Consider the following 26,368-nt stretch of genomic DNA (forward strand, 5'->3'; position numbering starts at 1 on the left):
GAAGTACTTAATTTTCGAATAGTCCGAGCATGATAATGTTTTCTTTGAGAATGTTTCAGTCCGAACGAATTTATTTTTTATTTATTCTAGCCAAAAAATAGTTTAACGGATACCTCCCGTAGATCTAATGCTTCGATTTTAAGTTCAAAATAATACTTTTTCATTATCGTCTTCTACGTTTTCATTGTCTAAAATGCGCAGACTAGTCTCATCAAAGAGATTCTTTTTAGTTTCCATTAAAATATTTCTTATTACGTGTCACATATAAGCTCCTTTAGAAGAGGCGAAACTTTAAAACTGGTATCCGATTACGTAGAAAGAGCCGAACATTTCGAGATAAAATAATTTCAAAATATGCCTAACACGAGAATCATGGAGGCTTACCGAAATTACGTCGCAGAGAACAACCGGAGAGCAACGGAAACTGTTTCACGGTCGGCTGGGTTTTATGCTGACGAAGTGGCCTGGGGCGATCGTGGCTTAGAGGGCGTCAAATTAGATGCACTTATGCCTCATATGTAGCGCGGAAAGGCATAACTGACTACGAGCTTGCCCTCTTCCACGGTCAAAATAAAAGTACGAAAATAAAAGCCAGCCCCTATCATCTATCTTTATGATGTGTTTAGACTTCTGAGCGGCTTCGGAGGCATAATAATAAGCCGAATTTCAAATTTCTAGCATTCAGCGCGTATCGTTGAAAACCTACCACAGTTGCAACAATGAATTTCACCTGAATGAGTGACAATTTTCTACAGTCAACGTCGGTCTTTGCGATCAGCACACGTTATTAATAAATAGTTATCAATAAAATACGGCCATCGGATTTGCTCATAGATAGCTCCGCGCTCGAACTAGACATTTGCATGAAGTTTTGCTCGTCCAGAAGCTGTCTCCTGAACTCTTCTCGTACATGAGACACGTGTGTCGCAAGAGAGGCGTTTTGAAATTGCGGAAAAAGGGCATTCAAAAAAGTAATATTTTGGCCCCTCATTACTGGCTACGATCACCGCTGCAACGCGACTTGCATGATGATGATGGGGCAATGAATGCATTTTTATATCATCTCCGCCACGCCTGGGTTTCGCGCCCACACGTAGCATCGTATTTTTGAATTATAAAATGTTCATAATCTCCTATCCTGTCGTGTCCTGATTCACGCTTTGGCATAATACCATGCGCTTTTGGTCGAATTCAAGCTGAATGCATTTCCAGGGCATGGAAGAACAATTTGCGATGAAGACTTCAGTGACATACTCCTGCGCCGTGGATGGAAATTACGATCCACACAAATGATTTTGCTCGTATGCTTCGTTCACTAAATTACACAGGACTCATGGGATCTTGTCCGAATCGCAGGTGTGTGCAGGTATCGACGTTACTAGCCAAAGTCTCAAGATATAATTTATTTAAAAAAAAAAGCAAACCTTTTCTAGCTTTTCAACCTTCCAACTTCGGAGTCGTTTAGCCCCCCCTTTTTTTAACGCGTCTATCTGCGTAGAAAGTCTAACGAACGTATTTTGGCTGGCCAATAACAGCTAAAACCACTCATTTCGGTACGGTGTAGGAGGCCTGTTATGGACGCAGTGAATCCGTGAGGTTTCCCCGTAACCTTATAACGAGTTCACGTAGAGTACGAAAAGCATGAAAATCGCTGAAGTCACTTTAAAATAAAATCTGTGCTCATCTCAAATCACCTATACCTCTTTATGGACAAGAAAAAATGGGGTAAATTGTACATGATAGCTTCAATGTTCATACCAGTTGTGGCAGTGATTTGCCATTGTACCGAACATTTCGGGTAAGTGCTCTTTCTTCTAGTTGAAAAAACTCTTCCAAGGCCAACGTCATTACGTGTCGTCGCTAGAAAGCAAAGGGAGACAACATTGGCGGAAAGCACTACAATTCGGAGATATCTTCGATTTCAGATGGCCTTTTTTCATTGGCCAATGACTATACATGTCTCTAAACTAATCCAATTCCAACCAAAGTTCAATATGAAGTGCGGTAAAGCGAGTTCTTAGAACAAACATCGCTTTTTCATTTTTAATCGAAGCATGTACTATTATTATCTTTGACTATCTGCCATTTAGACGCGCAGCTCAACGCCCACGCTGCTATAAAAGTCCGGCTTATAACTAAGATAGTCGATGGAGTCTCGAAGGGCAACTTTCACACCATATTGAGATTTGAATTTTTGCGATGGATAACAATAAGCCGTTGTATATCCGTTCCTGAGGCGTACAAGGAGTGATTTATTTCTCTCTGCTCATTGATCTCAACAGGTAAATGGGGAATCATTTCTATTTATTGAGTTTAGTTGTAATCAACGAAGCACGATTCAGAAAGCCTGCATGAATAACGTTTGCATTAGACCACCGAACCCACACTGTAGCCTTTGCCAGCAGAACATTTATTTAAGGTATTGACTAAGTAAGTTTATTGCGTGACATCGTAGGTGGCAATTCGATCAAAAATAGGCTACTGCTGGAACATGAGAGGCGAACGCTTCTACGTCTTCGTTTTTGATCCCTGTTCAAATTATGCGGCACCTATTTGTGGTACCTTTTTTTTTGTACCATATCGAATTTACGGAATTCAATAAGTGTGCTATTTTTACAAACCTAAATGGCAACACCCGTGTACGTCTGATGTAACCCACGTTATTGGCTTCCTACGAGATTATCTACGGAGCATAGTGTCCTTTGGCCCATGAGTCATTACAAGTCGCTCGCTAAAAATTCTCGTCTCGATATCCAAGTAAACGCTCTCCAATTCTAAAGGGTATATATGCGCATCCGAAAACGAAGAAGCCTTAAGAAATAGAACTACTCCGAAATATGGGATTAGCGTTTGCCGAAGTTCATGTTGGCCGATCCCACATATCGTACCATTTTTAGGTGAATTTTGATGGTTTTTTTTTTTATAACTGATGTTTAAGAATGTCCTCGATTTAAAGACGGGCAGATGCTTCGTATGTATCGATTTCCTCTTCGTAATGTATGAAATATTTAACGAACTTAGCACCACGAAAATTACAATCGACCTTACTATTGCAAAGTGACGACAAATAAGAAAGCACCGCCGAGAATGGACCTCACGCATCACGAATTTGAAGCCTAGTTCTTAAATAACTGCAATACTTCTGCTGATTTGACTGCTCTAGACAATTGTAGCTACAATCGTGAGTGCCTCAAAAGGGCCGTCCAATAATTTATTCTGCAAGCGAATTACAAGCCACTGATAAAATCACGCCTGAAGAGACACTACTATAACCAACAGCCATACATAAAACAATTTCTGCCCCATTGTTTTCAGTAGTTTCGGGCAAGCCAATTGTAGAATAGCAAACACATTGGTCGTTTCCAGTTTTAATCAATTTTCACCGTTAAACCTCTCTTAAAAGCTTTTATTAAGCAGAATTATATCGCACATGGAACATGGCTCTGTGCAATTTGCCAGGTACGCACGACTATATGAGAAAAGCTGTATAAATGATATATTACTAATGCCAACAGTTAAGAGACCTCCGAGCGTTTGCATAAGCAATACATGCTCCGAAACTAGACATCTCCCTGGGTATGTACACTGGTGTACGTTCGGAATGATCTACGACTGTTATTGCACGTCTAGGACAACAGTTTCAATATGGAAGTTATTTAGTACTATACTGGTGATTGGGGGCCTGGCGCTTACCAGTCTGGCGCTACCAATCATCAGTAGACACTTGATTTTAACCTCTAAAATGACAGCCATTTAATACAATCTGCTCGGATGCTGCTGATTTCTTTTTATTAAGTTAACCTAACTTCACTGCTTTCTCAACTTTGTATTCTAGGCACTGTTAATATTCTGAATGGGCTTTATTTTTTCCTCCTTTTTCTAGCTAGTCATATTGCAATATAATTTTTTGCACTCGTTATCCTACTTTATGCGACAGTTTCAGTTGGGGGGGTTCGTTCAAAAAATGGCCCTTCTGCCCGAAATGCCAAAAGATGGGATTCTTGCAGTAAGTAATACTTGCTGTAGCTTTTGTGAGGGTGAACGCTGTTTGACAGATAGACAAGTGTAGGAAGCAAACTATAGGCTGTGAACGTTTACATCTTGGAAGTATGCTTTATTTATTATTCATATAACGCAAATAATTAGGTAAAATGCGACTACTCTCCTTTATGAAGAAAAAAAAAACCCTTCGACTGGCTGAACAGTCACACTTTGATGCCATTGCCATTATTATTGTTATTGCCCTGTCCTCATTATTTTGTTCGTTTGGTTTTGGCTTGAAGTAAATTATCTCTACTTTTTTCGGTATCGATTAGATCATATAAAATATCTGGCCAAAATTTCAAAATTGTCTTGTATAGTTTTAGAAGTATATAATAATTTGAGCCTTTTTTCTTCCGTTTTACGACCCTTCGATGGCCGATAATTTATAGGTTCGTTTCCCACCTGCGAATTTTTACAAACAACGACGTGAAATTTCACGTTCCTAGCTAGTTACGCCTAACCTAACAAGTTAACTTGATGGGAACATCCCTCATAAAAAGCAAAGGATAACGCCTAAGCGACAGCCCTGCACGGGTGTTTGCGAGACTTTATGGAATGGCGAGCGAAGATAGTGAGTGTCACAGGTCAAGGCAAGCGTCAGAGGGCGTCAACCGCCTGAAACAAGCGCGATTTTATATGCGCGGCAGTGGTAGATATAGGAATCCTAGCTTGGATCGAATCTTCAAATGGGTGGAGGACACTATCTGGGCTGAGCGTGCACGCTCGGCTATCGATGACACTGAGCTTAAGGAGTGGCTTGCTTTTACGGAAAGTATGTTGGAAGCCCTTGAGCGTGCTCGGTACTCACCCGAATTCATGGGGCTAAACGATAGGGATGAGAAATCTCAGGTCGAGTTTCTAAAGAAATGGATAGTAATGCAAGGCAAATTGGCACAAAAGATCTCCTCCAAAAGACTTGAAATATTGGCAATGGAGATGCAGGATTACATTTATGAGCCTATTGAGTTTCCACCCTGACGTGCCGAAACGATCGTTCCTATGCGCGCACTACAGAACAAAATTGACCATAAAATCTCCGATTTTTTGTAGAAGACGGAATCCGCAATAGTTTTCAGCTGGAACGTTTAGGCTTTAGATTCTTGGCAAGTAGGATAAAACTGTTTGAAGTAAAACGAGCAGTGAAAGCACAATTCTATCCCAAAAAGGTATCCATTCTTAAATTTCGGATATTTAATGTTCGTCTCGGTGTCATGGAGATACGGTCCTAATATTACGGACAGAAAATGGAACTTCACGTTGGTCAAAGGTAAGCTCAAGGCCATCCGAAGAGATAACTGGTTTATCCCACTTTTCTAACAATTGAAGGTTCATTATTGTATAATTACCTGACTAAAAATTACATTTGTAAACGTGCGCGTTAGTGTTAACTTGAGAAAAGGTACAAAGGGTACAAAAAAAAATCTTGAGTATATACAACGTGAATAGCATAATCGATTCTTAGGTTCCACTTAAAACTTACCTACAGTGTATAAATAGCGCGATTCTGGATACAGCCTGACTATCTAATACTTCCAGATTCACAAAGCGACAGTGATAAAAAAACAACTGGTCTGGTGTACTTTACAATAGCGGAGAGTTTTCGAGACCTGTAGTTTTCTAATTGTACTTTGTTTGTTTTTTTTTTTAACTGAACTTCTGATTGCCGCAGGAAACTGGTTATTGCTCACCCCATAACGACGCGTCGAGAATGGAGCATTAGAAAATGTGAGAGGTTTATTGTAAGGATTGAAAACACTTGATTCTGGCGTCACATTCGGCCTACGCTTGCGTTTGCCTACCTTTATTTTAAAAGGCAGCTGTCTCGCGATTGCTTACGAATGTTGTTGGCTCAATCGCACGATTCCCAGGAGCACCGTGGCGAGCGTCGTATGAGAGAATGAGCTGTCGCCGAATATGGTACGGCACCATGGAATTTCACCCCAGTTTTAGCTGAACACTATTTGAAATGATAGCACTGCCTTAAGATATGTTCTTTAGCATAAAGAAAGCTATCAGAAAATTCACCGTGGAGTCCCTCTTTAGTTTCCCAACGGACTGCGCAGCCGATGTATGGATACGCTTTCACTTGTTCCAAAGCAGCAGAAACAGACATGATAACGCAAACAATGACCTAAGGCCTAGCTAAATATAATTCTAATTAAGAATATTTATAAAGATATCATCGTATTTAGCTAATAGCTAAATCTAAAACTATACATTCACTATTAAACTGGAAAAGAATTCCAAATTGTCCGCCAGCTAAGTAGGAAAGATATATAGGCCTTCTCGTTGCAGAATCTAACAACGGTCCAAAATCGTAGATCCAATGTGCCAAATAGAAAAAAAATGTAGTATATACATCGATGGTTCTTGTGATACCGAACTAGAAGCTCCGAACCTACTCTAAAATCGCGAGGAATACTAGAAAGCACAAATCTGCATTGGCAGTTTTTTAGTGTCGTCCGTAGAATCGTTCACCTAGCAATTCAATTTCTGCAAGTGTAGTGGTCGGACCATCGGCTGAATATAGATAGGTACGTTGAAAATAATCCAAACCACATTATTGTATATACTGCAGGGAGAGCACTTGCGTTTGACGCTACAGGTATATTTGGATTTTCTGCGTCCAGGATCGTGCTTTGTCGATTCCTTGTAATGGCGAAAAGATAAAGCCACTAATTTCTTCAAATTCATACTCTTTAGAAGCTGTACATGGCGTCCACTCCTACACGAAACAGAAGGCAGAGTAAAAAAACTCGTTTGGTGTCTCTACGGTTTTCACACGAGTTTCATCGCTCCGTCCTGTAAGTTTAAATAAATTTTCCATAATGAAATATATCTGTTGTCAATACAGTACTGTCTTTCGGGAGGAACACGTCCTTAGGAATAAAAATATGCCGTGTCGGCTGCACGGTCGATCTGTTGAATAAATATTATAAACCTAGGATATGAAGCCAAGATTGCTAAGTGCTCTCATTAGGAGAATTTAGTAGGACTGGAAGGCGCCGAGCTAACCGATGGATGATTAGCAAGCGAAAATTTTAAGCAACGGAAAGCATTGCTAACCTAGGCAAAAATCTGAAAGGCACATACGATAGAATGTTTGAGAAGATAGGCTACGCCGTGGAAGACCACCCTACAGGTTTAGACAGATAAATCTTATCAATGTTTTAAGTTCAAAAAAGTATAAAATTTCGGAGGACACATTTTTGACCTTTCATCTTTTCTATTGAACGAAAAAAAGCACGCTATTGTCTAACTGAAAAGAAAATTTACGAATTTTACACAATTATTCCTAGGGCCGTGAGCCCTTAATCACTTGAGTGGTTGAGTGGAACGGTTAGCGAAAGTCGGTCTTGCTATAGAAAAACGTGCCGGTAACTTTGATTAAGTGCTGACTTACCCTAGCCTGAATAAACCTCTTTTTGCTGATATACTACATAGGTGTGCCTTGAGTGCTATATAAAACACAGTTACGTTTAAGTTACTACAAGCTCAGAGTGGTAACAGCATAGAAGACTTGCGGTGTCCTTGAATTAGTTGTTATATAAATGGCAAACCAGCCTAGACATCGTATAGCTCGTCCTTAAACTAGAGTAAATTATTCACTGTGTATAGGTTCGTCCAATATTTACTCGCAAACATGCTCTATGTTATAATTTTGCACTTTTTCCTTAGTAATTCGATGATAATGAAAGGAAAATGTGAACGTACCCGTAAATCGATAATAGCCCTACGTAAAAAATGGCCATTACAGTACGCCAGTCGCTGAAAAAATACGTTCTTCCAGCCATATTTATGCGGAATACCGTCTTTATTAGCAAATATATTGAAACACTCTGTAGCATATGACTTTATTATCTGCTAGCAGCGCACTTTTTTGATTCGACCTAACCTCAGAGGGCCAACCACTCTTATTCACTGGTCCAGAGGCACGTAGCAGTGGGCCGTATGGCTGGATCCACTGGTCTTATACAGTCGGCGATACTCAACGAAGTCACGATCTAGAAAAGGTTAGCTTGATTTCACAGCCCGGCCAGCATTGAAGCCGATTGTCGATTTTCTCTTGGATCCTCTCAATCAATTTCTTCTTTGAAAAAGGCCGCGACGCTAAAATAAGGGTCTTTGCGATACCCATAAATTTATGCTCAGTAAGTTTTTTTTTACCTATTATACTTTTTAGGAGCGCTGCAAGCGTTTAAAACTGAGGCACCTACAGCCATCGTCGCTATAGTCCAGCGGGTTGTCAAACACCGCGCTGTATCGTTAGAAACAGAGAATAGACTCTGCACCATCTATAAGACCTGAGTGGGGAAAACATTCCAATGAAACCCGGAAATATCGACCAGTTTTATAATATGGTAACTAACAGAGTCTGGCGATCCTCACACGAATAGGATATTTGGAGACCTCAGCGAATGACTTTGAGTAAATATAATTTGTCGCTGCTATTGTCGCTATAGGCAAATTATATCGGCCAAACTTAGTTAAGTTGAAGGTGGCGAATAAATAGATCGAACATTTTAAGATAAGATTGCAGACTGGCTCGAAGGATTAATGAAAGCTCAGCAGCTTTATTTAACATAAAGGGTACGCACATCTAGTTTTACGTAATGGCGTGCTCGCATCAAAGCAATAGGCTCTTGAAGATTTATACATAAATGACAAAAAAAAAAGGATGACATAACTTTTATCTGGATTCGAGGTTACGCTGCATCGAACTATTTACGAGTTTACAGATTCGAGGTTCGCTCCTATGGTCTTCAACTCGCTATCTAAAGTACGATTATAAAAAAAAAAATAACCGAAAACAATTCGGTTAATGATGATGAAAACGATCAATTGGATTAATTATAGACATTTTTAATTACAATTATAGACATAGAGAATTTTAAATCAATCGTAAATGAAAGTCTCTAGCAGAGAACACTCAACCACATGTTCACCTCATACCTAATAGTTACCATAAGATTGGATATTTGCTTTTTTTTCCATGCTTTATCTGACTTCGACTGCTCGAATCAAGTGCCACTGCCATTTTCTGCGGTAGTCATCTTAGCATGCTCTTACTGCTATCGTCTTTTAGGATTAAAGGCAAACTTGCACAGAGAACGGTGAGCGCCGCTGCGGCTATCCTTCTGTAGACACGGACTAAGAGCATAATATCACAGAAAATGAACATTGATCCTCGAGAATCACCGGCCAGTACTACAACGAATCATCAAATCAACGTGATTGTATTACGTACGTGGTGGTAGAACGTGGGGCAATATGTAACGGTGATAGAACCGGGCAGCTGATCGCTGTCGTAGACGGTAATGTGAAGGAAATTATCAACGTTCTTGCATAACATAAACTTCTCCAATGCACGAATATTGAGGTTACGGCACATTACGAAGCGTTTCTTCGACGCAAGTGATCACCCTGTCCAACAATGATTAAAATATTAGTCGGATTACAAAAAAATCTATGCTAAAACTACAAAAAAAATACAAAAATAATAGGTGTTTTTCACAAGATTAGATTTTTGCCTACCTAATCGAGTACGAGTAATTTCCTCGTTGTATAGCAGAATGCAAACACCATTTTTTCTCTAGTATACTGATCAATCATGCACATGTCGTCGTATCAGAAATCGCTTCCGGTGTCGTACCCTTGATTCATCTTGCACGCGGCTTGACAATAGCTCACTATTTCATACATGTGAAGATGAAGGAAATAGTAAAGCACTGATCGATAAAGTGTCGAGTACGATGAAATTGACAAGGTAACAAACTGTAGCTAAAGCATACCATCCGTATAATAACAATTTGATGTACATTTTTTGTTTTTGACCATTGCAACGACGCAGAGAAAATGAATGCCTGTAATGATATGTGTATAATGTCAACAAATATGAGATGGCAACCCTGATCATTATCTCGCAAAATACCGTACGCAAGAATCAATAACCAACAACAGTGACCGTTTAAGCATCAAGAACTCAATTTTCTTCATAGCTGAAAAAATGAATACATTTCAAAAGAAGCCTTGATTGAGATAGAGTGGAAATTATTACGATTCCTATTAAAAAATACACTGTGCTCTACTTGCTGTTTAAGCGTCATCTCTTGCAATAGTTACATTTCCATTTTGGTTCTGTTCTGGCAGCCTTCTATTACACTCCGAATACGTTCCCCAATAAACAACACATTTATCATTGACGCTATACTGACTACGTCCATATTTCGCATAGTTCTCAAGTTAGCTTATTATTCGCTAGGACACAAACTATAGCTTTTAAGTTTACTAAAAAGTCTATCTTTTAAAAACCATGGACATAAAATACGAGTTCCCAGCCACAGAAAGTCTGACACAAATGACCCAGACGGCCTTTTGTAGCGCTTACTGCAATAGCTGACATGCGTTAGTCTGGTGAAGACAAGCGACCGTGCCAATTACGCATAAACGCTTAAAAACACACTGCTATGTACGCAACACGTTAGCGACGACAATAGGATCCAGCTTGCCACTCGTTCGATCGATCTTCTATGTCTTGCGAGCAGTAACTAGCACGCGTGCAATGTTTCGAGACAGTTGCTATACTCGGCGCCTGAATATTCACCTAACTTCGACGGCGTCAGGTGAGCCGGTAGCCCCTAGGTTCTGGCCTATAACCTTTGTCAAGGCTGCCCCAAAATTGGCCAACGAGTATTCGACAGTTTTCATATCGACAATATAATACCAAGTTATCGTTATCCCAAGCTATTAGATCTACATAGTGTCCGACGAAAGTTGGTCTTCTGTAAGCAATTTCATCTTCACACTGCGCGAAGCGAGGCTCACCCTTAGGATAGTGAGCTCCTGGAACTGTTTATATTTGAGATCGCTGCGAGGTTTTGTCAAATGAGACAAGCAATGATTATCATTGGCTGACTAGCTTGGTGTTGGCCAGTGAGGGCTTGATACAGTAGAAAAAAAATAGAACTTGACTGTATACGCAATCACACATTGGAAGATTGTAATTTCTGCAATATTCACAAATGAGCTTTTCCGTACTTGCATATTGGTAAAGTTTTTGTTTTCTTTTTAATGTAATAGGCATTATTTCTAAGAAATAACTTTTGCACTAAAAGCTGTAACAACAAACACTGAATCATGTTCGTTCAAGTGAGAAATAACACCGAGAACGTTTAGAGGTCGTAATCCGCGGGTAGGTATATAGCAAAGCCCAGGATCAACTGGAGTATAGTAGGTAAAAGCTTCATAGAGCAAAGGTAGACGTACCGGTACTTTAATTAAAAACAGAATTCAGGACGAAATCATTATTGATTTTAGTTAGTTAATAAATCAATTTAAAACTGCATAATCCATCTTGAACATACTGTGCATGTAATACATTAAGAGAGGTAGTTGGCGCAAACAATGGCGTTTCAAAACGGGGAGAACATACCATGCGTCTTCATTTTAGTAAATTATATGTTAATTAACGATATTTTTCTAACCTAACCTAATCCACCCGCTATAGATAAAGAAAACTAGAAGTCAAGCGAAGATCAGGACCGGCGTAGAGGTAAGCCATATTAGTTGATAGTTTACGTAATCATCTGAGAGAGAGAGAGAGAGAGATTGGCGGCAACATTTTAAACAAATGGAGGAAACAGACAAAAACAAGTGTGAAACAGAAGAAGTTGCGCTTACAATTGTGTACGGAATATCTAGTTCATCTGACATTTCTCCGCATAATGGCGGTCATAACGTTAGCTCGTATCTAGCATGGACCGCAAGTGAAGTATTCCATGCTACCCTCTAGAGTTTGCACATTTCACACAATACGTTACCTAATAATAACGTAAGAGACACACAAGGTGACTTGGGTTTGAATTAAAGAGTAGACAAACCTTCCACTAAAAATCCGCCAAGATTTTAGCAGCAGAAGATAAAGCCACACTATTGAAGACTTGGAATTATACACGGCTATATTATGCATCTCATTATTATGATTCATAAATTTACGTCGTTCCTTGGCCACGTAAAGGTAATTTCAATAATGATATTCGTTTGATATAAAACTGCGCAACACTTGACTGAAAACATTTGTTGACTGCAAATATTTGATTCCTTATGTGTCGGGAGATATTTTTTTTGTAGCCATTATAATTAACAGCTCGTTTATAACCTGATCCATATTATTGTTGTTAGTTGCAATAGGACCTTTTATTTCATTTCATACTTGTACTTACGGTGTCCTCTTTCCCAAATTAAAAAAAGCAGACGACGTGATTATATAGAAAGCAACACAACTGCAACAACAACAACAATACGAAGCCGTCCGCAAACATGTTTAAAAACAAACAGGGTAGGGGAGTACAATTCGACCTGTCGATATAAATGACAAATCGCTTCCGATAATTAGTTTCTATTGGATTTGATCTTTTGATTGAACACGTTAATTTCGGAGAGGGCTACCCAAATATTATACTTTTCTTCAGACAGAGCGACCGACAGACAGATAGCTTCGTGGTATAACTTCTTGACCGTTCTCGAATAAGCTTCTACGTTTGCACATTCACCCGTGTATAGAGGTACAATATTTACGTTTATTTGGTACTGCGCCAAACGCATGGATTAGATTTATTTTTACGTATCATTAAAGCAGATGTGCGAACCAACTTAGCTAAATAAAAGTATCTGAGTATGAGCCCTGGTGTTTGATCTTCCTAAAACATTAATACTTGAAAGAACATTAAAAACAACGTTCAGGAACCATTTTCGGAAACTGCCCCAGGGTGACTTTGTTACTGCTTTACGTGTTTCACACCTTCTAACCTTGATAATAGCGGCCTCCGTAATCAGCCAGACTTTGAAACGTTAAGATAAATGACAACCGCCTTTTCTACTATTTGTACGTTATAATGCATGAGAGAGAACACTTCTTCAATAGGCTAATGCCATATAATGCAACGATAACTTTATTCAAAGAATCACTATATATTTACAATTGTTGATTCGCTCACTCCAAAACATCCTGAGTGTGATCTAAAATATTTCATGTTCATTTTCTCGAATGACCCTATTTGTTGCCAGGTTCTCCACAGTCAGCTTTTTAGGCCATACTGTGTCTTCTTCACCGGTATGTCCCTCGGTAGCCACTGGTGCTATGAGGGTTACTAGAGTTCATTGGCTTTCATTTATATTAACACGTGACTTCTTCCATCCGGAGCAGAGTCTTTTGGATAAACATGACGAATTCGTTCGGCTCCATAAATTGGTCGACGGTCCCGCTAAAACTCGACGCCCTAACCACGTCATCGAAAAAGTCTGAAGATACAACAGTAAAAAATAGTAATAAACATTTTAGTAAGTGAGCACCTCATGCACCTCATTTTAGTTTTATTCACATGATGCACGGTGAAGGAACGACCATATTAAAATAGACTTTGCATGCCTTTTGCATTTGAGATGATCTATGTATATACCAAAGAAGATAGATAAATACCTTTAATATCTGCTTTGGTTATATAAGTGCACGACTCCTCCCAGAGGTCATTCGCGGCATCTTGAAGGATAAACGTTTGGCTCATCTAGATCAGCAGATTACAAAATAAGGACATTACCCAGACATTAGATAAATTGCCTAGATGTATTTCCTTTAATTCGTATAGAAAAAATATGTGGGGTCGAACTTTTAACACCTACCAGTTTTGTTTTAATTTTAGCTCATTTGGTAATCCATCAAAATGTTAGTTTTGAAAAAGGTAAAGGACCAAAATCCGCTATATATTGGTCAAAAAATCGATGTCTTGTAACTTACTTCTTCGCTATTGCTGTCAATTAATTCGGCCAAAGTTGTAGTCTGTTCGTTACGAAGTTCGCGTATACGGCAGACGACAATATGAACTCGATAACTAAGGAATGCTTAGACCCTTCGTAATAGTACGATCAGGCGGTTTTCTTGTTCTCCCCTATGCCTATATGGCGTGGTAATCAGGCCAGAGACCGCGTGCTGAATCAGGGTGCGAGTATCCAAAAACAGCTTTTGAATCACACGTAAACAATAAATCGAATTCGTTGTTGCTTCATCTATGGAACCTAGAAATTGAAATTTTAAATGACAGAAAAAAAATCATAGTTCTACCGTCCAACTTATAAAGGAATTCAACTATATATATATATATATATATATATATATATATATATATAAGACATACTTAAAGGTTCGATCACCAAAGATCCTACCAAGATCTTGTCAGTCCTTTGTGAATCGCCATACTGGGCTAGGATTGTAGTTTACTGCAATACTTCCTCGGGTCTTGATGAACTCCAAATAGGAGAATATTTTATAAATCATTTGGCTCTTACTAAATATATACGCATATATCCAAAAGAGTATACGTAGTTGGAGTGCAGATGTAATGTAAACAATTTTGAAGTCGTCATGCATTTAATCTTTGTTTTTGTCCTAAAAGCGGAATAGTGAATGGCGTTCCCCAGACAAGTACTTACCGCCTACAATATAACATATGGCAGCCTCAAGATACTTCTTAGCCAAGCCTATTGAAGAATTTTCTTTGTCTCCGGCATATTTGAGCGCTTGTCCTTGCAAAATATAGTATTCAGGGGTAAAAGCTCCCGAGTCTGTTTTCGGTTGTTTGGCTGCCTTCGAGATCCGTAAAGTGTCTTGCTCCGTAGTGGTCCTCTCCATGGAACGACGCCGCTTCCGTTGGCCGAGTCCTTTATCTGCTGACGATGGTAAAATATCGCTATTAAGAAACTGTTTCTTCACCTCCAGTAAACCAGAAGTATGCATCAGCCTTTTCTGGGGAATGATATCAATATTGGAAAACGTCCACAAGTTGGAATTATCACAGTTGCCCAACTTCTGATGGTTGTCCCTATGGACAACCTTCCCAGTGAATGCGCGATGCTGAGCACGGCGACTATCGTTTCCGTCGTCATGATTTTTCTCGTCCCAGATTAAGTAAAATTTTGGCTTCAAGGGAAGTTTGCTTAGGCCTAACCATCACATGTTCTAAAAAGCAGCGTATATGCCTAACATATTAAAATCGGGAAAATGCATACTATGGGCATTTTAATATAGCGGTTCGTGTTTTTAGGTGATTTGTCGAAAGCAACCCCTATGAGCTTTAAAGTATAATTCTCAATTGTTTTTTATGCTTATATATAGGGCAGACAAGGATATATAGCAGTGTGGGGCGATAAACGCCTTCTTCATAGCTACTATATTGGTGCTAATAATGGGCAGCGATTTATTATACAAAACAAGACCCTTTTCAGTTCGGGCCTCGCGGAATCGACCAAGTACCCGTTTAAAAGTGTTAAAACCCATTTCTTAGGTATTTTGCGCAAACTTGAACATACTTTACAAACGAACACTAGTGTATGAAAAGACTGATGATAAAAGCCGCGGTTTATTCTGCAATAACTGCTTTAACTTACTTGTCATTAGTGCAGATTTTCGTGTCGAGGAAGAGCGCTTGTTTCTGACTGCAAACAGATTTTTCAGTTGCCGCATTGCCCTGTTCATCTCGAACTACATACACCCAAATGAAAACAAGGCTTTAATGAAATAGAATATGTAGGGACAAATAACATGTTTCTATAAGATACAGGACGCGCCTAAGATTGCTGCACATTTAAATAAAACAAAATTAGCAATTCCCATTATAAAATTATACAGGATGCGTGTAAGTAACAGCCTCAACTTTTTGTCTCATTCAATGATCGACCTTTTTCCAATAAAAAAACTAAGTTTACAGTAAATGTTACTTACTGCAATTTACAATTCACTTGGTGACAAAACTTACTCAGCTTCAAACGACTTTTCGGATTAAACGAAATGACAGTAACACATTAATAACAGAGTAAGAATAAAACCGAGAATATAATAGGGTTGTTTATATATCATCATTTGATTTTGGGAGAGAATTCTCTTGGGGAGAGATGCTAGTTAAGGGGTGATTATTCTGAGAAAAGCTAAGCCTAGATCATCAGTGAGTGGCCTGCTCTCAACAACCATGAAGGACTGTGAAGTTGACTAACGAAAGTGACATAACCAACAGAGAGATCTGGAATTTAAAGAGTAACAAAGGATTGAATATTGCTTTTAAGATTATGTGTTCACCTAGCCTTGTCATCTTGGGGGGTCAAATTGCCTATCATTAGTAAATATGCATTAAGTTATCTGGATCATAGCAAATTGTATAAAACAAATGCTTTATCAAAACGTTAATCGGGTCAAAGCTTAAAATGAAAGCTGTAATTATGAAACATATGATCGTTGTTGAAAGCTTTACATGCGCGCCTCCAAAGTCAATGGGTTTCAGAATATATCAACTTGAGATTGTCAACAGACAAGCTTATTTAGAACAAGGAGCAAGTATGTTCCTTGTATGATAATTATGTGCTATTAAAGAATGATATGGCCTTGTTTTGCACCCACAAAGAGTTGGGCACAAAGAATGATAGCTTCTGCTGTTACACATGTAAAAGTATATATAAATATATACATAGAGGAAGGTCAGCTGGGCTCAAGCACTTTTCAGTTGAGAGCCCGTAAAATCCAGCGCACGAAACATGTTCACTCAAACGTGGTACGGAACTATAGCTCTGTCATTTGACTATGATACGACTACCGCCTGATTGGAATACATACATGTAAGCAATTACCTTTGCAAAAATCAATAAACGTTTTCACTCAGCCCAATGTTTGGGTGAATTGAGATATCACATGGGGTGAGATGAAGCAGACAACTATCCAATGACGAATAGGAATCAACACCTCAGTTTGGCGCCACACTTCTCTCTAGTCTTTATTAGTCAATAAAATATGTTGATTGGTTAAATTTACTAAGTAGCACAAAAGGAATACGTCTCGTCATCTTTCTAGTGTATTTTCTACGACGACGCTTTCGAGCTTAATGTTCTCTAAATACTTTTTATTTTTAACTTTATAAATTTAACAAACTTCGGAAAGTAAAGGAAAGATAAGAATAGCTGAACTGAGATGCTGATAGTGTTACGACATGCTGGCGGTAGATTTGAGATGTCAGTTCGGCGCTATTCGTATCACGGATCGCAACGGCGAAAATACCGATCTACACAGATCTAGCCCTTGAGAGAAGGATGGCTATGTTTTATATTTTTATCTACTCCATTCATAGTGTAGACTATCACACACTAATACAACTAGAATATGGCACAAATTTAAGTACGAGCTTGCTCACATAAAAACATTAGACAAACGCTTATCCATGGGTCCCTCAACTGATTTCCCCCTAAAGTGTTTCAACTCACCCCAACCTCATCTTTCAAACGTACTTTAATTTTAAAAAAATATGAAATAGATGCATCAAAATACGTATGTCAACGGACGTTGACTATACTGCCAAACCGTGATATATTGCCAAATGACAGGTAAGGCGCATTTACGGTAAATAGGAAATACCTAAGCATGAAGGATCGTCGCTGATTTTAATTCGGCGTAATAATTAATTTAATTAATGTGACTGCAAGATTCCTGGTAGGCATACTACAGCTTAACAGTCAATCATCTAGAATCAAATTTGAAAAAAAATGTTTTTAGTGTCTCACCCCAGACCCGCTTCATCTCAGCCCATTTTCTCTCATTTTTCATCTACGGAACCCTGCTCCCTTTTAATTTATTTAGGACAAATTAAGTTGTTTCGAAATGTAAGACGTTGGGACTAGGTAAATGTATGTCACACGATAAAAAATACGTATTTAAAAAATTCTAGAAAACAACCTGCCACTGAGCGTATTCTAAAATTATGAAAGCACCGGAAGAAAGTACCACACAATATAAAAACGATACGTGTACGGACAACGCGTGTTCATGTTAACCAGCCATTCAATAACCAACCATAAAAATTCTACATTGTATCGATCCATTTGCCATAAGCAAACAAAGCCACCAAAGCTAAGTGAAGATCAGTCTTTGTCACCATCGGCGTTCGGATGAGTCATAGAAGCTTGAAATCCATGTAAGCTCTCAAGAGCTTGGCGGCAAACTTTGAAATAAACTGAAAGGAGAGAGAAGAGCAGATCGCAAAAGAAGGGGAGAGAACACTTTGCCTATAATTATGCAATTTATGAAGAAGACATTTTGTTCGTTTAAGGGTTTTTCGTATGATGGTTATGTAAGGCTACTCCGTGTCACTCGTGTAACCAGAAGGTGCAGTGCTTCACGTCTCTATAATAAAGATTGTGATAACATATACTCACTGAAGAAGCATACAACGTGATCTGGGTTCGAAATCGGGGGCAGACGAAACTCGCTAATAAAAAATCCGAACATTAGGAAGGGTGATGAATGTGGCGGTCTCCATTCCTGCTGAGGCCTCTCCAAATTTTATCAACTCCAATTCCCAATAAGTCTTGAGTTAGGTGAGGCAAGGTTTCGCAGCTATACAGAAATCTTTTGGGGCTGATCTGAGGGGCCAATTATAGGTAAAGCTAGTACTTTGTACACCTTTTTTCCTATGATCTTGGCGTTTAATGAAGGCCTCATATAAGCTAGGTCTTGTCGTATCACTATCACAAGAGTAAATATCCTCAATTATAAGAATCTTGTGAAAATTGTAACGTAACGTGCATTTCAGATTTGTACTTAAGATACGATTGTATTGTTTTATTTCTATTATTAAATTGTTTGCATATATGAAATACCTTTTACCCTTATTTGTGTTATCGTATGTAGGTATGTCTGTAGGTGAGCAAGAATGAACCGTGTCGCACGCTATTGAACCTCTCGGGCCATTTAAACTAGGTGACGCACAAGAAATCAGCACCACAGACCACCAAGACTCAAATGAAGCAATTCCATGATAAATAGACGAGGGATAGACTATATTAGACAGCTAAAGTTATAAGGCATAGCACGAATTTCAGGTAAAAGACACCTTCGACACTGAGCAGGAATAAGTTTTTGCATTTAATATATGCGATATGCAGAGCATATTTAGCGCTCTGACTGGATCTGAACGACAAAAAAATGTAAGGTTGCAAAAGTTTTGGAACTTTTTTTTTGAATTTATAGTAAAGTCGCATAGACGTCCATAGTTAAGAAAGCAATAGCTTACGAAAAAATAAGCTTGGTATTGAAGTAGCATTTGTTTCAATTGTAAATCTACTTTCTTCCTTGACTAGAAGTCTAGTTTTACTCACGGTAGAGCTACGCTCTTCTCTACTGCAGGTCTATTTATTCCCTATCCTGTTAATTAAACCAAAATTAAAAATGCATTATTCTAAACCACAGAAAGTATAGTATAATTAATAAATTGTAGTTTTCGCGCGTTTCTACAATTCGAAGAACTTGGGCGAATAACAGTAAATAAAGAAAATAAAAAGTACTGAATTACTGCTGATTTCTAGCGAAATGAATCAAATGCACGGACTCCCAATCGCGCGGTGTCTGAAAATAGAAAAAGAAGATGGTGGGAAATATATCACTGGCCTGTCTATTGAGTACTTCAATACATCCTGATTGTTTATGTTACACTAGACCTGTCAGGCTCCAGTGAATGGTAAGCATTAATCACCTCAAATGAATCCAGCAGGTTCCTCGCAGGCTTCCCTTACAGTCCTTTCTCAGACGTATCTGCAGGTAGTGAGCACCAGCCAGCTAAGCCGCATGGCAAGCGTAGATAATACTCTACTATATTGGTAAGAAGACGATTTAGCAGGTTGAATTGAACCTAAAAAACAAATCAAAATAGCATGAGCGTAATACGAAGAAACTAAAAAAACAGATGTCTAGTGAATGTCCACTGACAACAATGTTAGCCATCATTCATTTGTATAATGCCTATTAAAAAGCAACTTCAAATTTGAAGACGTATTAATGAAGTCAAATATTTACCTATTATTAGTCATAATGGCTATCAGCGTCCTGCAGCAGAGACAATTAGTATTAAGAGATCGAAATTATATGACCCGAGAGGACAAAAACGCATTTAACGAATTGGTTTTTGTAATCTTCCCATTTAAGTGATTGGGGATCTAGCTAGATTGCACCACGTCGAACATGTGATCTCTACAAGCAATCGAGGAATCGGTGTCGCGGTGAAAATGCAGTACAAAGATTATTATTTTTCTTGCTACAATATGGCGATACTTTTTGAATAGTAATAATATTGTTATAGATTTGCATTTTTTTTTTTTGAAAAATAGCTTCGGACGGTATGCAGCCTGGGGTCTAATAGTCAATATAACACATGGAATACCCGACTTCGATAAATTTTGACGCGAACCAATCCTTTTAGCTAACACATTGTAAACTATCTTTTCGAGTTCACGAAAATCTTAGTACCGTACCGCTTCATACTGGTACACCATAGCTGCAGCATAATTAACGTCGTAAGTCTTCAACTCTCAGTATAACATCTCAACTTATTTTCATGTATTAGTATCAAACAATAGTCAACATTGTCGCTGCATCCTGACAAGCCAAAGCCGTATGATTAATTGGGTTTTTCTATTATTTTGTGACTTCCTTCAATTGCACAATTTGTCGGATAGTATATGTCTGTCATTGACTGGACGTGAATCAGCTAGTCCTGGTTCTTTCAGCCAGAGGAACCTGTTATTCATACCCCTTATATCTACAAATTACCAACTTATGACAAAGTTGAATCGCTGCCTAGGCCTAAATTTTTCTACAGATCCGTTAAATTGTACGGATTGCATTAAGTAACATATTAAATAGGTTTAAAGTACTGGTTGAGCTTGTACTTATACGAAATAACCTACAAATATATTTTGTCTATTCCGAGCTTACTTAATTTGCAGAATTGCTATTAGAACCCAGAAATGACCAATCGACAAGAAATCGCATCGTAGTACCGTTCGACGTCATCCTCATTTAGGAAGCTTTTGGTTGCTCTTACTAATGGCAACTATCGCAGTCATGAAGATCTTATCACTACGATTTTTGGCAATGCTGGTTTCAACACTAGGTTGCCCGGGAGATACAAAACGTGTGCCATCATTAGGTATCTTAGCTTCGTACTAGATCTCGCTTTTTGAGCGAGTGGTACTATTAGCATTCATTTAGTTCAGTGGCTTTCAAAGAAGAAACTGCTACGTCAAATTCGATAGGAATATGCCTAACTAGAGAAAAAATAGCCTAAACTAATTGATGCCTACAATAGCTATCGACAATTGATATATACTTGAACTCAAAGTCTTCTGTGAAGCTTGGTGCCCTGGATTCCCCTTTTGTTCATTTATGAATATTAATATATATATATATAATACTAAACTTTGTCGATTAAGCAAGATGCGACACTGGGTTATAATGCAACAATACTTGTCGTTTTTACAGGCTGGTGGAGCTGGTGTGTTAGCTAAGAAAAATTGGCTTTGGCTCATGTGGGCCTACTTAACGCCATGTTACGAATCATCTTTTAGTTCAGCAAAATACAATGCGCTTTATCTGATGCTACCCACCAATACCGAGACCCTTGAGGTCATATATCTATTTTCGAGTTTTTCGCCCGGTACCGCCGGTAGGCATCTTAGAAGACGACTGGTTCCTAGCACGAAACGAGGTCTGTCTATGCCCAAGTTTGAACAACGTGTCCCTAAAATAGGCAGAAAAATACATTCCCCATTAAGCTATCAGGGGCACCTAAAGCATATTTAAGCTCTACGATGATGGAATAAATAAATAAATAGCGCTATATTGATTGGTAATTGTAATCGGTGATTTCGATTTTGTGAGAGTCTGTTGAGATGTTCGAATGGTACATCCGTCTTGGGCCCGATTCTGGATCTTTCATTGATGATTGACCCTAATTTTTTCGAAAATATGTCTCGTTCGTTAGCCCTTCGACTGATCCACATCATAACGTCATATAGTACGTCCTATTGCTGAAAACACCAGCTACGCATTCGCACTCCTAAGAGTGTTGCGTTCTCTTTTAACGCAGTCGATTGGAATGTATTATTTACATCACGCTAGGGTGTAGTTGTTATAAGTAAGAAGTTTGTTGACCTCTGTCAGTTTCTAGTAAACCAGTTCGCGCGCCTAAACCGGTTTAGAGAAACCCTGAATTTTCTAATGAATTGATCCGAAATCACAAGATCATCATCGACCCTTCTATATGTCGTTCCGTTGCTCTTTCCTGCTAAGACATCGATCGGCCCGGTGGCTTTGACGGCTGAATATCTAGTTGAACACGACAGGGGTCACTGACTCAAGCCCTATCGATGGCATGCGTTATACGTCAAATGTGATTGAATGAAAACGTTACCCTAGAAAATTATTAAGACTTGTTTTAGGCTTGACAGTTACGAAATCGGTGCTGGATTTCACAGAATCTCTTTCATCCTTTCGATTTCGCCCAATTTGGTCTGAGAGGTTTGAGGCGCTACCATCTATCATAATCGCTTCTTCCTGCGCCAACTTGAATTTACAAACTGCACATTCTGGCAGACCATTTTGCCTCGTTATATCGCCAGCCAATAATTTCAGCGTTTCTTTTCCTTGGTTAATATGGATAGCGCTGATAGCTGATCACAGCTACGAATTACGGAGGCACCGATTGACCCCTTCGAACCCTTGCTATTTAAGCTTCTCTCTCAAGGTAAAGCTAGAGCCAACTACGCACCAGACATTATACCGTCAAGTTTTTGAAAAATTTCGCCTTCTTTTTTATTGAACCCCTCAGTTGTGTTAGATCGTACAATGATAGCGTCATCTCTGATTCGTTTGCCAATGTGTCGTTACGCCATTATTCAGAAAAGGTGGCAAAGGTAACGTGAAGAACCACCGCTTCATTTGTCGGCTTTATTTAGGAAGATATTAGGACATGATGTCTTAATCATGTCCTATAATAAATCGAGCTTTTTTTACAAGAATAAATCTATTTGATCTCATTCAATATTGGCGCGGAACCCAGCGCAACCTGCACGCAATTACTAGAGGTGCCTCAGGAATAAGCCGTACATTCAGGTAGTCGCAAATCCTTCCAACGCATCTATTGTGATCAAAGAAGAGTTTAACAGAGTAAAATACGAGATTCTATTGGAAAGTTCGTTTGATCTAGTTATACACCCCTTTATAGAGGTAAGGTCGCAATATTCTACTACGGAGACCTTCGAGCGACTGCTTATAGCCATTAGCTCTAAGGAGGCAGTTGGCATTTTCTAACCTACTCTTGCTAATCATTACATGGCCTTGTTCCCATAGTCCCCGCTGAAAGCTCCAGAAAATTCCGGAATTCGTGATGACACCCACAACTTAACGATATGTGAGCTGCGCTTGATGTGCAGCAAAGATACACTTTATCCGTAAAATGTATCGTCTCCTTTGCTCAAGTGTTATGTTACTCAAGTACTATGTAAAGGCTTTTTTTTACACTAAAACGAAGGCGGTTAAGGGGTCCCCAGCTGGTGCTGGGCAATAACTAACGTGAAACGTTGGAGACCTCCTCAGTCCTCGTTTTGAACCCTTGACTCGGTAACTTCTTTAAAGCTGACAGTTCTAAGCAACGCCAGTTCCTTTCTTTCTTTTACAGTTCCTCCTTCTTTCGAGTCCAGTAGATACCGACAAAACTCTTAATTAACGTATCTAACTCCCAATTGCTCCTTCCATTCTACCTTTCCTTCCTATCACCCATACACTTAGATTTGATTGTTAAAGTTCAGTACATTTCAGCTGTAGAGCTGATTATAAGGAAACAGCTGTAGCAATCTTTCCCAAGTCTTCGGGTATAGTACACACAGTGTATACTGCACTTTTTGGCAGTTCCTTTAGCTTTCATCCGTTCTCTTTCCTCCTATTTATTAGCAGCAGTAATTGAAACAGTTAATTTCCATTTGTTCGCATGGCATAAACAAATATTTTAATAACATTGAAAATTGTCTAAGTGAAGCCGGTACCGGATGGTGTGACCCTGATCATATAGAGATTATGACGTTCTTAACTTTTTTGCATATATAGTGTGTAGCTTAGTTTTGAGCACTACTTACCTCCGACGTAGTAGTAAATGTTAACTTTTAGATAGTTCTTGGTCGATCTAGCTGCTGAGTCATCTTTGGCTCATCCACGCTTGTGTCATGGCGTCCATGTTCAGAATGGTGGCGTTCATTCTTAGGACCATTCGTTATTTGCTCTTACCAAGAGACCTTCGCTTCATCATGCAACTGATTATCATACGGAGGACAAAAGTTATAGAAAGACAACGAAATCAATCCGATCTAAAATGATCCTTAGTTGAATAATTAGTGATTCATAGGTTTACTTGTCTAATAGGCAAATCATTATTTTCTTATGTGCAATGTAAGCTTTTATAATTAAGTATATAGTCATGTTTTCATTTTCTACACATAGAATTTAATGTGGCGGCCTTTGAACTTGGACAAGTTTTAAAGGTAACTGCCATTAAGTTATCGGTTCGTTTGGTAACTGATTTCGTTACCATGATTTGTTTTTTTTTTTATAATTATAATTTAATAATTAATTAATATGATTTGGCTAAAATCACATAGATACGAATCTATGATAGCCAACTGCGACACATGCTTCCCTATTGGCCATCTTCTCGTCACGTTAAGCCGTAGCCACTAGCGACTTGCCAAAGCCGGCTCAACGTACTATACAATATTTACATGTAGATTCATTATGACGAGGGCATTTCCTGCAGCAGCGTTTTTTTTTTTCTGTTATTGACACGACCGATCTTTACCTTTCATGAGAACACTTTTACCAGTTTATAGTTCAGTCACTTATCCAGCATTTGATAAACACACATGCCGAACAATTTTTGGGCAGTACATGGATTGATTCTACTACAACGGTCCGACTTTACAATGGTTGACTTATACCCAGAGATATAGTGTTGGTTCATCAAAGACATCGATGCACCCAACAGGATATTTGAAAAGTTCGAATGCTATATGAGTATCACCAGAGGGTTCATTGTGCTGACACTGATAAATAAGACAACCGATTTTACTGTGTTTTCAAAACTTTCTAATCCCCTATAATAAGAGTGGGTTCATGTATAGTACTGTATATAATTGTCTTACACTTGTCGGTTGATTTCAGATCATGTTAAAAGTAAATCACCTGCTCGTTCTTGCTGACAGCTCGTAATGGGCAAACGGCCCCCTTTCATATCGTAGCTATCGCTGTGAGAAGATTGCAAGGAAGTACCCTACTATAGTGCTAGATTTGGCTTATAACGTACAGTTCTACCGATTATGTGCCGCTAAGGAAATATGGATAGCGGCACAACGTACGTACTGTGCCTTAAGATAACATAGTATGTGTGTTGTAGTCTGCAGGCTGGGAGTGTGAGAAGAAGTTCTAGTAGACACTGGTTCTTAGACTAATCTTATGGAATAGACCTGTCACGAGGTGGTTAAGATCCTGGATACGCTTGACAACATGGAGAGCACTGCCTACGCCGGTGATGTGACATTGATTACAGCAGTTCGCTCTGTCTGAAGGGTCATTCTCTACAGGTGGCGCTTATGAAAAGTGAGGCAATCTATCTGGTAGAAAGGAAAAAAGTGATTCAAGTGGTAAAGTACATCGAAATTATCCTGGATCCCGGTCTGATAAGAACATTACATTCAACGAAAGCACTCCTCCTCGCGTTTTTGACCTAGCGCGACTAATGCCTAGAATGAGAGACCGTTCGAAGGCACGAGACACCCTTTCGCTTCACCGACAGGATGTGTAGCGTTGTATGTTATCCCAAAAGCAGGGCAATATTGCCCTATATAAACAAAGGAACAGGAAGAATTCGCTTGTACGTACCTAGCAGTAGTACCCTAATGTCGTACGCTGTGCGGCGAAAACAGAATTCTGAATCAGTTGCTCTTACTTTTTACTAGTTAATGAAAACAAAGTAGATTTTTATGAGTAACTCTCCAAGTAATTTACAAGTGGCTCATATTAGTTATAGTAATTTACTAATATAAAATTTAAAGTAATTAAAAGCAAGTTCAAGTCGATGGAAAAAGTTGCCAAAATCACCATATACAGGCCAATACAGGTAATTGATATAAGATTGTTGTCTATGACAACCAGAATATAATTATGATAAAATTTCAATTTTACACAACCTGTAACTTCGACTTCGTGTTTCAATTTATGCAGTTAATGAATACGTCAAGTTTTGAAATAAATGAAACTGTACTTTAAGCTAGTTCACAAAATCCCTTGATTCCATAAGGGTACGTAGTATTAGTTTTTAAGAAGCCATAATAAAACCTTCATTCAATATATGGCTCTAGATGGGACGAAGTAATCACCAGAGTCCTGCGTTTAATTTCTACAATTTTATTATAT

At 38.8% G+C, this 26,368-nt stretch overlaps 1 protein-coding gene and 1 long non-coding RNA gene across 9 annotated transcripts; one reads left to right on the forward strand and one right to left on the reverse strand.

Annotated features, from left to right (window-relative positions):
- The first annotated feature begins 4,392 nt into the window (after nucleotides 1-4,392).
- Nucleotides 4,393-10,921, forward strand: LOC111243134 (uncharacterized). Of its 6 annotated transcripts, none has more exons than XR_002670320.2 (4): nucleotides 4,393-5,311; nucleotides 5,714-5,961; nucleotides 6,623-6,848; nucleotides 9,071-10,921. It is a non-coding gene; the product is annotated as an uncharacterized LOC111243134 (long non-coding RNA). The 6 variants fall into 6 exon arrangements; XR_002670323.2 differs by having other exon boundaries at nucleotides 6,650-6,848; nucleotides 9,131-10,921; XR_002670319.2 differs by having other exon boundaries at nucleotides 9,131-10,920.
- Nucleotides 10,922-12,989: 2,068 nt separating this feature from the next.
- On the reverse strand, nucleotides 12,990-24,195 carry LOC111255059 (uncharacterized). 3 transcript variants are annotated; one of them, XM_086990086.1, is made up of 7 exons: nucleotides 24,040-24,195; nucleotides 19,605-19,760; nucleotides 15,484-15,577; nucleotides 14,530-14,766; nucleotides 13,838-14,115; nucleotides 13,523-13,607; nucleotides 12,990-13,344 (listed from the first exon to the last, which is right to left on the reverse strand). In XM_086990086.1, exons 3-5 carry the CDS (start codon nucleotides 15,569-15,571, stop codon nucleotides 13,943-13,945), a joined length of 498 nt encoding a protein of 165 aa, XP_086846212.1. In that variant the 5' UTR covers nucleotides 15,572-15,577; nucleotides 19,605-19,760; nucleotides 24,040-24,195; the 3' UTR covers nucleotides 12,990-13,344; nucleotides 13,523-13,607; nucleotides 13,838-13,942. The 3 variants fall into 3 exon arrangements, with proteins under 3 accessions (XP_086846212.1, XP_086846216.1, XP_086846213.1); XM_086990090.1 differs by having other exon boundaries at nucleotides 14,530-14,763; nucleotides 24,040-24,193; XM_086990087.1 differs by lacking the exons at nucleotides 19,605-19,760; nucleotides 24,040-24,195 and having other exon boundaries at nucleotides 15,484-16,385.
- Nucleotides 24,196-26,368: the final 2,173 nt, after the last annotated feature.

Source organism: Varroa destructor, unplaced genomic scaffold (genome assembly GCF_002443255.2).
Source record: "Varroa destructor unplaced genomic scaffold, Vdes_3.0 BEIS01000001.1, whole genome shotgun sequence".
NCBI classification, from domain to species: Eukaryota; Metazoa; Arthropoda; class Arachnida; order Mesostigmata; family Varroidae; genus Varroa; species Varroa destructor.

Bases quoted from the DNA above. Each gene is read 5' to 3' on its own strand.
- LOC111255059 (XM_086990086.1), bottom strand. From the start codon at position 15,571: ATGAACAGGGCAATGCGGCAACTGAAAAATCTGTTTGCAGTCAGAAAC. The intron at 14,767-15,483 runs GTAAGTTAAAGC...TACCATCGTCAG, and splicing joins AAAATCTGCACTAATGACAA to CAGATAAAGGACTCGGCCAA. The intron at 14,116-14,529 runs GTAAGTACTTGT...TTCAATTTCTAG, and splicing joins CATATGTTATATTGTAGGCG to GTTCCATAGATGAAGCAACA.